Source organism: Anguilla anguilla, chromosome 4, assembly GCF_013347855.1.
Source record: "Anguilla anguilla isolate fAngAng1 chromosome 4, fAngAng1.pri, whole genome shotgun sequence".
Taxonomy (NCBI): Eukaryota; Metazoa; Chordata; class Actinopteri; order Anguilliformes; family Anguillidae; genus Anguilla; species Anguilla anguilla.
In genome coordinates, this window is record NC_049204.1 from 45,279,185 (window position 1) to 45,295,647 (window position 16,463).

The 16,463-nt window shown below is 45.4% G+C and overlaps 1 protein-coding gene across 4 annotated transcripts in view; it reads left to right on the plus strand.

The window, feature by feature from the left end:
• The window catches only part of gpc5b (glypican 5b), a 195,757-nt gene that overhangs the window by 78,359 nt on the left and 100,935 nt on the right, over positions 1–16,463 (plus strand). For 3 of the 4 annotated variants that reach the window (XM_035414637.1, XM_035414636.1, XM_035414635.1), the window contains 3 exons: positions 10,641–10,804; positions 11,232–11,291; positions 12,201–12,323. In XM_035414637.1, the coding sequence (XP_035270528.1) occupies positions 10,641–10,804; positions 11,232–11,291; positions 12,201–12,323 (347 nt within the window). The remainder of the gene's footprint in view (positions 1–10,640; positions 10,805–11,231; positions 11,292–12,200; positions 12,324–16,463) is intronic. The other variant, XM_035414639.1, reaches the window with a different exon arrangement.

The window sequence follows — 16,463 nt, forward strand, 5'->3', positions numbered from 1 at the left end:
AAAAAAAGAAGAAAAAAAAAAAAAACAAGTGCATACCTGATTTTCTGGCACAATTACATCGTCCAGCAGCTACCAATACCGTTCGCGTCAGTCACGTTAATGCCTGATTTAAAAAATGCATAAAAATAGACATTCCAACATCTGGCTCCTCAATGTGCTCAGGGCCAGCATCTAAGCTAACCTCTACTTCTACCTCTGGAGCACCTTGCCTTGCTTCCCCAGAGGACTCCTCTCCACTTTGAGCCCGTTCAAAAATCAGCACCCCTGGTACCTGCAGCTCCTCCTCTTTGTCACCTCCCAGCTCCTCCCAGCTCCTCCACTTTCTGGGTTCCCTAGGGGTGGATGCAGACCTTCCTGTTCGCTACCGCCAGGCATGCTCCTCAAATCGGTCCGATGCACTTGCAGCACTGGTCCATCTTGGTTGGCAGGAGCAATAGAGTAAATGACTCCTTGTTCCTCGGGCCGACGCACCACACGATATTGCGTGGAATCCCAGATGTCCTGGATTTTATTCCGCCCCCTCACAGCATGATTTCTGGTATAAAGCAGTTGGCCATCTTCCAAGTGGGAGCAGATCTCGCAGCTTCCACTTGGAAGTCATTCGCTGCTGTACAAGGTCGTAGGCTTCCTCCAAGGACTCTTGGTGCTCCTGTATCCACTCCTCCACTGTACCATCATTCAGCTCATCGCCCCCTACCCCCAGCAAGAAATCAACTAATAAGTGGGGCTCTCGGCCAAACATCAAAAAATAGGGGCTTATACCAGTGGACTGATGGATGGTGGTGTTATAGGCGTAGGTTACCTTACGGTGCATGTCCACTGCAGCGTCGAAAGCAGCGCAATTTGACGCCTCCCATTAATTTCCTATGGGACAGCTGTCAATCTGCCCCGCAATGCATTTTGGTAGCGGCGCACTGAAGCGACTGGTAGCAGCGCGACAAAAAAGTTGAGCAGAGCTTTGTGCAAATGAATCCGTCGAGCACGTTCCATTGAGCTAATCAGGTGAAGGCTGTGCTGCTGTTTCTTCAGCCGGCTAGCCAAAATCTTGTTCGTTAAAAAAAGTTCCGCGCATTTTGAGGATGGAGGAGAAACTGATAATTTCTGTAGCTGCATTCCCGGTGTTATACGGGGTAGAGAGCAGCTATTACTAGCTTCTTGTTGCGGTCCATGGCAGGTTTGTGATATATTGGGATGTTATCTGGATTTAAATTCAGCAGCAAATTATCCGGTTTGATATACGATAGATAGCTAGCTTGTTAACATGGCACTAACTCTGCTAGCCCTAACCCAAAAACTAATGTTAATTTTATTCTGGTTATTCCACTCCTTTGCATGCTTGCATGAACGGGAACACATTTTCAGCAGGACTTCATAACACCCACCAGTGCCCACCACATATTTTTTTTGACACGCCCCCAAGCAGCCAGGTGACTTGTCGACGTGCGATGTTTGACGCTGCAGTGGACATGCACCGTTAGAAAGATGGCGTGGCCAGCGCCTCTTCTGGTCAGGGGACAATGTACACAGTAGGTTGTGTAGAGTATGATTAAAACGCTCACATTGCCCATTACCTTGCGGATGATAAGGAGTGGTGCGACTTTTCTGGACCTTGTAGATCCTACACAGCTGCTTGAGCAAATTACTTTCAAAGTTTTGCCCCTGGTCAGAGTGGATGCAACAAGGGGGCCCAAAACGATGGAACCAGTGTTGCATCAAAGCATCAGCGACCGTGCTGGCCCTCTGGTCCTTTGTGGGGACAGCCTGAGTGTATTTAGAAAAGACAGTTAAAATGAGAACATTTTCTCTCCCATCGCTAGCAGTCTCGAGCACTGTAAAATCTATTGCCAGGACATCATGTGGATGTGATGACTGCAAACAATCTCTGGGCGGCTTGACCCTTGGCAGTTCCTCTTTGGCAAGGACACACCTCTCGCATTCCCGGCACCAATTATCCACATCTCTGGCCATCCATGGCCAGTAGCAGCGGGCCCGCACCAGCTGCAGAGTTCTTTCAACACCTTGGTGCCCATGATCATCATGAAGGCTAGCAAAGACATTCTTCTGAAGGCACTGGGGTAGCACTAGCTGAAAGCTCACCTTACCTCCATCTGGGGCATGCATTTGGCGATATAGTCCCCCCTTCTTTTCCTCCAAACGGCTCCACTGACAGGATAGTTCTTTGGTGCGTTCTCCCAGTCTTAGCCTCTCAGCTGACCCAGGGGGATTTCTATGCTGCCAATATGGCAAGAATGGTCCAATCACTGGGTCCTGCTTCTGTAGAGCCACCAAGTCGGTCTGCGAATAGCCAGGGAGAACAGTCATCTCATCAGAGTGAACACCGGAAAAGAATCTCACTGGATCTTCTTCTCCACTTGACGGCTCATCGTCTGGTTCACTTGGATCTGCATACTGCCGAGATAGGGCATCAGCATTTCCATTTCTGGACCCTGGCCGATACTTATACTGGAAGTCGAAGGCAGCCAATTGGGAGACCCAACGCTGTTCCACTGCCCCCAGCTTTGCTGTATCCAGATGACATAGAGGATTAGTATAGACAGTATAGACTGTACACTGTGAGCCCAACAAATACTCCCGGAATTTCTCGGTCACAGCCCACTTAAGGGCCAGAAATTCAAGCTTCATGGAGCTATAATTTTCCATGTTCTTTTCAGCAGGCCTGAGACCCCGGCTTGCAAATGCGATGGGCTTGACCTTGTTCTTGAGAGAGCACTGCCCCAAGGCCCCCATGGCTAGCATCAATCTCCAGAATAAAAGGCTTTTGGAAGTTGGCGTCTGCTAAAACAGGTTCCGAAATCAATGTGCCTCGGAGCTGCTGGAAACCTTCACATTTCTCGCTCCAGGCAGAAGACAATGGCATTTTGGGGGTCTTACCCTTTTTCCCAGGTGTGCTCAGCTGAGCCACCAAGTGGTGTAGCAGTGCAGCCATCTGTGCAAAGCCCCCCATGAACCAGCGGTAATAGCTGGCAAACCCCAGAAAGGAATGAACTTCAGCCAGGTTAGTGGGACGCTTCCAATTTTTCACGGCAGCCACCTTCTCTGGGTCAGTACTGAGCGGAGACCACATGACCCAGATATTTAACTTCCCGATGAAAAAATTGACGTTTGGAATGCTTTACCTTCAACCCCTGATGGTGTAATCTGGAGAACACTTCTTCCAGCCTTTGGAGATGTTGTTGCACTGAAGACGAGAACACGATCACATCATCAAGGTATAACAAGACAGATTGATAGCGACAGTCTCCAAACCTACGCTCCATGAGGCACTGAAATGTACTGGGAGCATTGCACTGCCCAAAAGGCATACGATTGAATTCATATAACCGAAAGGGCGTGCAGAAAGCGGTTTTAGCTCGATCCTGTTCAACAACTTCTACCTGGCTGTAACCGCTGGCCAAATCCAAGGTCGAAAACCACTGGACTCCAGTGAGGGCATCTAAAGATTCTTCAGTCCTCAGAAGAAGAAATGCATCTTTTTTTTGGGTTCTTGCATTCAATTGGCGATAATTAACGCACATCCTGATTCCTCCATCCCTCTTCTGCACCAGTACGATGGGAGAGGAGTAGGGGCTACTACTCTCTCTAATGATCTGGGCCTCTAAAAGTTGTTTAATGTGTGCCCTAACCACTTCATACTGAGTGGGAGGGATGCGACGGTAAGGCTGGCATACTGGGACATTGTCGAGCAAAGGAATTTCATGGGTAATTAAATTGGTGCACCCAACATCAGTGTCATTCTTGGCAAATAATGTGCTGTACTTGTTTAAAAGAGCTTTAGCATGTGCTTGCTCTGTCTGGCTAAGACCATCCAAGGGTGTAAGATCAATATGTCTATTCTCAGTAGGGCCAGCAACATGGGAGGAGACAAAAGCTGTGCACTCCTGTGTAAGTCTATCAACAGACAGCTCTACTTGTGGGTCACAGTTACGTAGTAGCCTAACCGTCTGTACCGTGCCCACTACTCTGCGAGGGGTCAGCCAAACATCAGAATTACCTACATTGGTGATGGGAATATAGGCTAATCCCCTGTTTACCATCACCAAGGAAGGAGAAATGAGCAGTCCCTCAGGGAGAAAACCCCCATTAGACTCAAGAGGTTCACGCAAAAATTCTAGCTGTTCTTGGGAGGGGACCTTAGGGCATGTAACAGGGACAAGTGATATGCTACCAGCAGAAACACAGATAGGCTTCTTACCCTGCACTCTGATCTTATGGGCTTCTGGAGAATTGACCACTGCCTCCATCATCTGGCAGTGCCTTAGCACCCGTCGAAAAGCCGGGGCCATCAACTGCACTGGGGGGGCTTGGAACAGATCGGCACCATGCTGCTCAAACAATTCATGATAATACTCATTAATTATATTCATCCCCAAGACACCAAGGATAGTTCTCTTTTTTTCATTCATTTGCAGATCAACAGAGTCCCTTACCACCAGAATACCCCTACGAGGCATACATTTACCCAGAATGGTGACATCACGTTCTACCTATCCTAAATATGGGATCTCTAGTCCATTTGCGGCTCTAAGACCCAACCATCCACATTCCTGCAGATCACAGCTTTTTAGATGTGCAAAATTAGCATTAAAACAGCTCTCTGTAATGGTTGTGACCATAGACCCAGTATCCAGTAATGACTGATCAGAGACACCCGCTATGATTACTTCAATGATGGGGCAGGTGCCAACAAGTTAGTTAAAGGCAATTGGGGGAGGCACCTTACTTGAGCCCAGGAGCCCATCTCCCAGTGTGTGGCTCTGCACACTGGGGGGCTCTAGTTTTTCCGAATTCTCAACTGGATTAGACACTGGGGTAGCAGCAGGGCAGTAACGGGCGATATGACCAGGCTTATCACACCGAAGACAGATAGGCTTGCCATTGGAGGATCGTTTGAATTTAGGGACCCGATAGGTAGGCCGCTCATTATTTGACATGGTTCTCTGAGACCCAAGAGCTTTCATTACCAAGTCTAATTGGCTCTGTTGTGCAGTAATTAGTGCTTTGAGTTCAGCCAGTTCTGAGTGTCCTGCACTGGTCGCTTCGCATGCAACATGGTTGGTATTTGTTTGGGCTTAGATTTAAATGATTGACTCTCTCCCTCTGATACCCACCGAATGGCCTCTTTACGCACCCGATGTAAGGACCAACCTGAATTCTGACATACCAACCCTTTTAATTCTCTGCTTAGCAGGCGGGCCCGGACACCCTCACAAAACTGGTCTCGGAGGACCGTCTGAGGGTTAGAGACAGTATTAGCATTACTCTGTTTAACCCGGTCCATCAAAATCATTAAAGCATGAGAATACTCCAGAAGAGACTCCCCCTCCTGTTGTTTACGGTTGAAAAATTTTCTCTGCAAAGAAATATGCGACTGTGAAGAACCATACAACTCTCTCAAAACTTTAAACATTTCAACATCACTATCATGCACAGTTGGAGGCTGAAATTTAATCTCAGTGCGTGCTTCACCCTCTAGCTGATTATACACAAACAGGGCTTTTTCTCTTTGAGAAAATTGTTTGGTTTGAACATGACTTTCAACCCCTTCAATCCAATCTTCTATAGCAAGAGAGTCGGCTCGATCGAGGCACCCAGAGAACTTGGGGCAATTACGGTCTTGCTGAAGGTACACAACTCGCTTCCTCTCTGAATCAACTGCCATAGGCCCACTGTCCGGCTGAGATGCTGTTACAAGTCCCTCATTTTCTGTCCTTAACTGTTCCAGCTGCTCCTCCAGTTCCTTGATTCGGTCCTCCGTTGTCTGGACCTGTAGATAAACTTCGGGCAGAAAAGAGTAGAAGGCACTGGATCTGCTCGGCAACTGAGGTGGTGGCCCACCGCTGCTCTTACTGTCCCTTTACACAATATGAACAAAATGATATAAAAAAACAAAACAGTCTGGCTACTTCCCACTTCTATTATTGCTCTCCACACAATCCAAACACAAGATAATGATCCTGCCGGTTACGCCAAATTGTATTGCCGCGTATTTGGCTACTTGACTACACAACTCTTTAGTTTAGTGAGTTAAAGAGAACTCCATTACTACAGACAGGGGTTACCCAAGGCAGTTGTCAAATAAATGACATACTACAGATTGATGGAAAAAATTGTTTTATTATTACAAAGTGAAAAGAGCAATAAATAGCAATTCATTAAACACGGATAGACTAAATACGTTGCCAAGACTGGTACAAGCAAGTGGGCTGGCGGCCTACACTGCTACCTCTAAGGAGAATTATATTATATGGTGAAATCACACTCCAGGCTTCAATACGCAAGGCACACTATCATAGTACTCACAGTGAAGTAAATAGCTTTAGTTACAAATCCAAAGAAAAAACTATGTCAAACCACACGTGTGTTTAGCACACACTAGGTCTCCTATTACATGCTAGCAACACTGGCCGCCAGCATCACCAACCTGCTTGGGGAAGTGGCACAGACACAAGAAACAAAGATTTAACAAACGAACAAATAAACATAAAAAAAAAACGTTAATCCGCCTGGGAAAACACAGTTTTCCTTACACTTCCACAACCAATGTTACGAGGTGGATTAACAGAAACAAAAAACAAAGATCCGAAATTAAACAAACAAAACATCGCTCAAAAGTAACCAGAACATACTCAAACTTGGGACATTTAACAAAGAGTAAGAGCAGCGATAGACCTGCGGACTTCAGCAATATCTGTAACAAACACATTCATTGTTACCCATATTCATTTAGTTAAAACTGCACGCCAGCGTGCCGACCACAAGGGGCTTTGCACTAAGAGGTTAAGGAATAGCGGTTCTGTCAACTCTGATTTTATTTCTTTGGTCTCCACGGGAGGTCTTCTGCATTCGGGGCTGAAGCCAGCCTGATTTTACAGTACTTTAGGGCACTGAAAGTCAAACGGCTTTTTGGGGCGATGTTGCTGCATGCCAAAGTAAACTCCAGCATTAGCCACTCATATTTCATTTCTTTTATTACCCTTTTTTTATTCCCTTACAAAATGAACAGTAAATGACTCAGACACTGCAGTTCCCAGTAGTTCAGAATGTTCTTGTTTGCAGTGGAATTCCCGGGAGGGAAATTCAACTTTGAAATGATATATTCTATTGTGATGTCACTGTTTTCCTTCCTTAGCTGATTTAGATCAATGAAGGACTGCAGCAGCCCTGATGTTCAGCTTCCCTTTGATGAATGGCTCATCTGCATGTGGTTGTCCTGCAGTCCCATTCATATTTCCCACAAAGTATTTATGTCTCAGTCTTGAACTGAGTCTTACATTCTTCAGTGAGTTACACAAAACCTGAGCTTGACAGTGGAAAAAAAAAATCAAGGTGTAGAGCAGGAATACAAATCTGGCCCTCGGGGCCAGTAGTGCAGCTGGTTTTCATTCCTCTCCTCCAGTCAGGGACTGATTTAAACCTGATTCACCAGGTTAGGGTTATATCTGGCCAATCAGTGGCATTATTGGACTATGGACTACCAGGGAGTGGAGAAAACCAGCAGTACTGCTGAACTTTAGGGCCAGATTTGAGTTCCCCTGGTGTAGAGCACTGGTGGTGGCATGCTGTGTTCTGGTTGTCCTTGGTACACCCAGTTTTTGATTGGTACAAATCGGAGGTACCGCCCTCCCTTTCTGCTACTGGTGTAGACTATGTCAATATGAAACACTAGTGGGAGCTCAGCCACACTGCTCTGTGGGAGGCATTGATTAAGGAGACGGAGCCCTGACAGGTTACTACCTGTGGGCAGGTAGGCCTTAACAGTGGAGGCCTACAGTGCCCCAGTGGGTCTTCCTGTGCCTCACTCTGTGTATGGATTATCATTCAGGGGCTTTGATTACACTAAAGTCCATTTTAGAGAGATCCTGGAGGATGGCTTCATGATGTAATTCTCCTTTAGAGAAGAGAAAGCAGGACAGACACAGAGAGATGATCACCTTTACACAAAATCAGACAAGAATTTAACTCCTGGCTCAAATATTTCCATTAACATTCAAATATGAAATGTTCACGTTGCAGACACTGTCAGTGTCAAACCTCTTCATGTCAAACCTCTTCTTAGACTCAGATCAGTCATCCGAACTGATGTCATTCCTTGTTCTCCCCCTCACCGACTGCACATACGCAGTGCAGCGAACAGAAACAGAAATAAAACATTTATAATAAAACTATGACATTAAATGAGAAATTAAGCATTCACATTTTTCTGTTTGAATGGAAATATGTTTTTTCTTCAGTTTTTTCCCCCTCCTGTTAAAAGTTCTGTGAACCTTGGCGGTGGTACGGGTCTGATCAAGCAGTACCGCTCCCTGCCCTGCCCACTCACTGGGTGTTTGTTGGTACAGCAGAGCTCTGACCCAGCGAACTGCTCAGGGTCCTTCTCTCCTGTACTCACTAAAGCAAAGGGGCTGGCAGCTATTTCACTGGAGGTCTGGTGTGTGTGTGTGTGTGCAGGTTTTTTTTCCAGCAGGCTCATTAATCAATTAATTAATTCTATTTATTGACCAATGTCGTTTGCTCATCAATTACATTGTTAAAAATTTTATACACTCTCAGAAGAAAGGGTTCCAAAAGGCTCCTCTGTGTCTACACAGAGCAGCCCTGTCTAGTTAGAGTTCTTTGTCAAAATGGTTTAGTCTGGGAGCTTTCACACAGACAATAAAGTTCTATTAAGAACCTACAGTTGTACATACTCCTTAGCTGAAGATATTCAAACTCAGTTTTTCACAACTCCGCACATTTCCTGTTACCGTACATTTCTTTTGGCAAGTTAATTAGGGCATTTACTTTGTTCACATCAGAGGTCATTTTAAAACAATCGATTAGAGACAGATTTATTTCAGCTTTAATTCACTTTATCAGAATTCCAGTGAGTCAGCAGTTTACATACACCAAGTTGACTGTCTCTTTAAACAGTCTGGAAGATTCCAGAAATTTACGTAATTTTTAGAAGCTTCTGATTTGCCAATTGTCATAATTAGGAGTTAATTAGGAGTTAATTGGCACCTGTGGCTGTATTTAAGGGCCTACCTTTAGAGCCACTGCTTTTTTGCCTTTGATACCATGGGAAAATCCAAGCAACGCAGCTAAGACTTCAGAAAAATTGTGGACTTCAACAAGTCTGGTTCCTCCTTAGGTGCAATTTCCAATCAACTGGAGGTACCACGAGCATCTACAAACAATTGTATGCAAATATAAAAATCTTGGGACCACACAGACACTGCATTGTTCAAGAAGGGGGCACAAAGGAACTCCCAGGGCTGACTGAACTTTGGTCCAAAAGGTTCAACTGAACCCCAAGACAACAACAAAGGAACTGGTGAAGGAATTGGAGGCATCATGTACTAAAGTATCTACATCCACCATTAAGAGAATCCTACATCGCCATGGCCTGAAAAGCTGTCGCACAAGGAAGAAGCCCCTACTCTAAGATGGAATTAAAAATCCAGAATGAAGTTTGCAGGTGATCTCCAGGATGGAGACCTAGCCTTTTGGATGAGTGTTCTCTGGTCAGATGAAACAAAAATTGAATTGCTGGGCCATAATGATCAGCGCTATGTATGGTGGAAAAAGGGTGAGGCCTTTAATCCAAAGATCACCATCCCAACTGTGAAGCATGGGGGTGGCAGCATCATGTTCTGGGGGTGTTTTTCTGGAAAAGGGACTTGTGCATTTCAGAAAATAGATGGCAATAGATGGATTATTTAGAAATACTGAAGCAACAGCTCAAGACATCAGCTAGAAAGTTAAAACTTGGTCGCAACTGGGTCTTCCAGCAGGACAATGATCCTAAGCATACCTCCAAAGTTGTAACAAAATGGCTTAAAGACAACAAAGTGAAAGTATTGGAGTGGCCATCACAAAGCCCTGACCTGAATCCCATTGAAAATGAACAAGGAGGCCCACAAATCTGACTGAGTTACACCAGTTCTGTCAGGAGGAATGGGAGAGAATTTCGGCAAAGTATTTTGAGAAGCTTGTGGAAGGCTACCCCAAGCATTTGATTCAAGCAATTAAAAGGCAATGCCACCAAATACTAACAAAGTTTATGTAAACTTTTGACCCTCTGAAAATCTGACATAGTACATAAAAGCTGAAAAATTTGTCTCTTAGCTATTATTTTGAAATGACCTCTTATGGAAATAAAGTAGATACATTTCCTGTGTTAAGTCAGTTAGGGCGTGGTAACATGAAATAAGTTGAGTTGTGAAAAACTGAGTTTGAATGTCTTTAGGTGTATGTACACTTTTGGCCTCAACTGTAATTGGGTTCTCCTATGGAGACAAACTAAATAAACCTTTTTATGAGTGTTTAGAGACACAAGAACTGTCTTAAATTGTCTATCATGAACTCATCAAGATACTGAACAAAAATGAAAGATCATGGACTGTAACTGCGCTGCTTAAATAACTAAGAGCAGAAGTTTACACGAAATCCAGAAACAGCTGCGAGTGGTTTTTGGATATATGCTTGATGGCGCATTTTTACTGTTTATCCTGGTACTCATTCTATATAGTTTTTTAACCCTTCGTGTTCCCCATGTCAGTCTCTCTGCCAGTCAGACATCCCTGCCCAGACCACCATAAAATGCTCAAGCTGTGTATTTGTGCCCCCTCCCCCCCCAGGTGGACAAGGTGTGCGGGCAGTTCACAGAGGTGGCACCTGCTACCACCACGTGCCCTCCCCCCGTGACAGTGACCACAGCAACCTCCGCCTCCGTCCCTGCTTCGACCACCTCGCCCCCATCTTTCGGTCAGCCCCAGCAGGGACAACTGGCACACATGAGAAGGTAAGCAGGCGTGGCAGCCGCATAAATATAAGATACATTCACACATTTGTTCTCTTTTGATTGCTGTGCTATGCAATACATATGAGCGATTGGCAAAAAGGAATGGTTTGGAACCAGGTGATTAAAAAAAAAAAATTTGTTTACACACCCCACTGAAAACTAAATGTAGAATGGGATTCTCATTTTATTCAAAATAAGTATGCTAAAAGGCATCTCCCTCACCAGAGCCACGTCTCTGCATGCCGCACAATCAACTTTTCTTTTCCAGGTCAACGGTGCGACTCTTGTTTTTCTTTTCCTTTGTTTGGTTTCGTTGTCTTTATTTTTTCTACTCTCTCTCTTTTATCTCCCTCCTCCCATTCCTGCATCCCTCCCGCTTGCATCGACTGATCCTCTCTCTCTTCCCTGCCGAATGACTCCTCCCCAGCTCCCTGCCTCTGAAACCTTCCAAGAATGATAAACCTAGAAGTCTGAAAAAAATGTTTAGGTAAGCACGGATCCTGCGAGCCTGTCTGTCACTCATTTAACCCGTGTCACATGTCCAACCCTTGACATGTTCCTTTAAGCTAGCACATCTTCCATCTTCTGGCTGTGTATACGTGTGTGTATTTGTGTTTGTGTGTGTGTATGTGCTTGCGTGTGTGGCCAAATGTGTGTGTGTGTGTGTGTGTGTGAGCACATGTGTATCTGTGTTTATGTACACGTGTGCACAGGTGATGGCCCAGGTAGACTCATCAAAAGGAAATGTAATGTCAGTCACTTGTCAGTCAATGTAACAGTCCAAATGCAATGCATACAAATATGCAAGAAAGCATGAAATGCTTTCTTGCATATATGCCCGTTCCAGCTCATTTTCTAATGTACATTTTATAAAATTAGTTAACATTTTTGTTATAGTAAGAAGTGTTATAGGGATGGAAATGCAATGCTCCCATGGCATGGATTAATGAGGTCCCGTTTGCTCTGTGACCCCTTTTGACCCCAGTTTTGTTGCTCAGGGTGGCCTTAGAAACTGTTCAAATTATGCCATTGTCTGTCTGAAATAACAAATTTCCTTGCAGACATTCATTAATCATGTTTGCAGTCTCCTCTGTGTATCTGTCTCTCATGTGTGTAAATGTTTCAGTGCCCAAGATACTGTACATATCTGTCCATGCAACAGGACCACTGGCTCCCTGCTGTTTATTTGAATACATGAGATAGACAGCCATTCTGTGCACTCAAATAGAAACTTTCCTTCAGTAGATACAAGACTGCTTGTGCCTTGTGGAGGACAAAATGAGGGTGTGAGAGACACTTTTTCTTTCTGTCTCACTCACTTGTGCACTGTCTCTCTCTCTTTCTCTCTCTCACACACACACACACACATACACACCTTTTACCATCTGTGCTGCAGGGAGTTCATGGGCTACATCCAGCGCTACAAGTCGTTCTTCGCGGCGCTTCCTGAGATGCTGTGTGAGGGGGAGATGGTGGTGGACGACTTCTCCTGCTGGAGCGGGGAGGACGTGGTGCAGAGGTATGACAGACAAACTGCTACAGGCCATAACAGGAAATGCCTACTCAAACTATCGCGCCTAATTTAAGAAGATCTTTTTTAAAATTTTATTTTAAATAAAAACTGCATTGTGAGTGCCGTTGTAGGTTTTTTAACATTTGTCTTTAACTTTGGCTTGTGAATAAACACATGCATACATTCAAATGTCAGGAAAGTAAATCTAAAATAGAACATTCAGTGTGTTTGGTGGGTAAATGTTAAACGGGCAAATGTTAATTGAATCCAGGCTTACCTGTGTGGCGGAGTTAATATAATCATTGCCTTGACATGTTCTGTTTGATTCTGAAGATCAAACGTTGTTTTTCCTGAAAGTTTTACTTGTCTAACTCTGGCTTGCCATGGCTAATTTATGTGTTGGCAGACTGAGGGCAGGAGTAGGTATTGTCAGTGTTGATTCACGGATAGTGTGAGATTGCTGGGTTTATCTCTTGCCACGGCAAATACTTTATCTGCAGCTGCATATATGATGAGCAGGGTGCACTGAGAGAGCTGGGACTCCTGGAATACCCTGTGGAGTCCTGCGCTTCTCTTACACCCTCACATGGAGAAATCATTTCTTTGCACATTATGGGCTGGAAAGGCGCTGATTTCCAATGAGCCAATCTGCCGGGTGTGCTCCTTTGTTGGATATTTATATCTCTGGCACTTTCTAAGACTGTCACAGGTCAAATCATAATAACAGTGCTTTTTGTTAGATTTTTTTTTTTCTTTTTCTTTTTTGTTTTGTTTTGCTTGGTGGTCTGGTCTGCACCCTCGGCTCGGGTTACCATGGATGCTTAAATCTGGCCTGTGCTGAAGGTCAGCTGAACTGATGGGAGAAGCTTAGAATAAGCTTAAAATAAGGCCATTTTTGTTTTCATGACCATCAGTCATTGTGCATTGTACTATTACAGCTGTGTGTTTTACATATGTCACACATGGGAAAACCTGTTAAGATTTTTTAAAAATAACACCCTCGCCACCCCTTAGTTTCAGATCCATCCTGTCTCATCTTGATTTATGGGGTTGGCCCCCGCTCACAGGACTAAAAGGACCCCGCGCACCCCATGCCACTGGAGACCCATCCAAAAAAAATGTTCCCACCATGTTATTGTTTAGATTTTTTTTTACCGCTCTTCGTACGTGGTTGTTCCCAGCTGAATGGGGAAAAATAACAAACACTCCTGACGGATTTGGCTCTTTTATCTTTGTCTCCGCTATTAATGTTAGCCAGACCCGCCAAAGGGAATACTCGCATTGCCGAAGATGAGCACAGAATGTGTCCCAGGCTGAGGAACAAACGTTTCCACTGCGGGTGAAACGCTGGAGCACCATTATGACATTGCAGCAGTGCTACAGCAGTGCATTGATGTTGTTTGTTGGGCAGAACGTGCAGAAGTCTCCTTGTGGCGTCTGCACGTTACAGTTCTTAGCCTGTTGGGTATCGCATCACCGGAGTAATCATTTTTTGCATTTGCAGTGTAGTAGGAATAAATGTGAGGAGATAGATGGTTGCTTGCTTTTCTTGGGTGCAGCTGTTTTTTTGTTCTGACTGGCCAATGCCACAAAGATGCTTTGCTCAAGAAGAGAGGACGTCTGACTGTCCGGAAAATGGGATATTGTGTCCAGCAATGGTTTCCAATCCTGTTCCTAGAGACCTTTCACTCCATCCCTAATAAAGCACACCTCGTTCAACAGCTTGGGATCTCATTGAGCTGCTAATTAGTAGAATCAGGTGTGTCAAATTAGGATTGGAGTGAAAACCTACAGGCTGGCTGATTTTCAGGAACAGGGTTGGAAACCACTGGTGTTGCATACATTATAATCACAGCTAGCAGGGACATGGCAGGTGGTGTGTTGGGAAGTCAAGTCCTTGATTTTGAAGTCAAAGATTTGATGTTTTCAACAGAATTTCTTTACGTATGTTTTAGTCATTGTTACAGAAATGGTGTGATGGAATGTAAGTTGGGACTTCATGTAGGGAAGCTGTTATGGTTGTACATTGTGTACTGTACATTATAGATATTGCCCTCAATAATAAGGGCTTCCACCCCACCATTACATGAATTCCCTCGACAGTATCATAGTGCTGGAATGTGGAATGTACAGGAAAGAGAGTAAATGAATAGAAAGAGCAAAAGAGTAGAGTGAGAGAGATTCATGGGATGCCCTTTTCCTCCTGGATCCTGTGACAGGGCACCGCTCTCATCCATGTGCTTTTGGGGAGTGAGGGGGAGAATGTATCTGTCCTATAGGATAAGGGGGGAGTTTGGGGGGAAATTGTCCATTGTGAAGGGGAGCAATGTGAGGCTCAGTCCTGCTGTGGGACCCCAAAGCTGAGAAACAATTGCTCTCCTATTGAGCCTCTGTGGGAAAATACAAACCCCGGGGACGAGCCACCCCACCAATCACAACACAGGTCAGCGCTCGCCCAGTGCCCAGGAAGACACCCATGGCCTGAGATAATCTCTTAGCACTTGTGGAGACAAAGGCCATAGTTTCACATACTCACACATTCAGGCCCTGCACCCTCCCACCCCCTCTCTCCCCTGTCCCTCTCTTCCTCTCTCTTTCCCTCTCATTCTCTCCTGTGCTCCCTTTCCCCCTCTCCCTCTCTCCCCTGTCCCTCTTCTGCTCTCTTTCCCTCTCATTCTCTCCTGCGCTGTCTTTCCCCCTCTCCCTCTCTTTCCTGTCCCTCTCTTCCTCTCTTTCCCTCTCATTCTCTCCTGTGCTCCCTTTCCCCCTCTCCCCTGTCCCTATCTTCCTCTCTCTTTCCCTCTCATTGTCTCTGGTGTATCTGTGCTGCTCATTCTTCCCAGTGTGTCTGTGCTGCTTAGTGTGTCTGTGCTGCTCATTCTGCCCGATGTGTTTGCGCTACTCATTCTCCCCAGTGTATCTATGCTGCTCATTCTGCCCGGTGTGTCTGTGCTGCTCATTCTGCCCAATATATTTGTGATGCTCATTCTCCCTGGTGTCTGTGCTGCTCATTCTGCCCAGTGTGTTTGGGCTGCTCATTCTGCCCGGTGTGTCTGTGCTGCTCATTCTGCCTGATGTGTCTGTGCTGCTCAGTGTGTCTGTGCTGCTCATTCTGCCCGATGTGTCTGTGCTGCTCATTCTGCCCGATGTGTTTGTGCTACTCATTCTGCTCAGTGTATCTATGCTGCTCATTCTGCCCAGTGTGTCTGTGCTGCTCATTCTGCCCAATATATTTGTGATGCTCATTCTCCCTGGTGTCTGTGCTGCTCATTCTGCCCAGTGTGTATGTGCTGCTCATTCTCCCTGGTGTGTCTGTGCTGCTAATTCTGCCCAGTGTGTTTGTGCTGCTCATTCTCCCTGGTGTGTCTGTGTTGCTCATTCTGCCCAGTGTGTTTGTGCTCGGTATGTGTGCAGCTGTTGCCCTCGTGCTCAGTTAGTTTCCGTGGTACCCGGCTCAGTCCTGGCTTTTGTTGCGCAGTAAAGTTTGCTGGGTTGCTTTCTTCCTTTCGCTCGTTTAATTGCAGTGTTTGAAAAGTTGCATGTCAGGGGCAGACTAGAGCTTTCACACTCAAAAAGTACCCACAGAGTAAACACAGTGCTGCTGCACTGATATACATGCTCTGTTCTTCAAGATTGATGCATACGCACCTACTGTTCACTCACAGGAAACATGCACACACATACTCAGATGCTTGGGAGCATGCCAGTCGTGCAGATAGAAATTAATGCCTCGTAAAAAATAGGCTTTTTTTAAATATGAGACTGGAGCGTGATGCACAGACACAACATACTGTAGCGTCATCATTATTATCATCTTTGTCATCATTATACTCTGTAATTTTCATCGTCTTTGCCACCTGGTGGCAGAGAGATGCCTCAGGACAGGTCTTTGTGTCAGTGTCTCAGTCCTGCACCAGAATAAGAACACGTCTGAGCAGATGGATATACCTTTTCTGTGACTCCGGGGCAGCAAGTCCGATTGGCCATTAAAGATGAGTAATGTCTTCAGACTCAAAAATAGGTTAAAATTTGGGTGACAGCCCACGGGGGGTGTGTGTCTGTGGAGTGTTAGACAGACAGAGAGTGAGGGGGTGGGTGTGTGGAGCGTTACATACGGAGGGCTGACTTGCACTCGGTGGGAGCTGT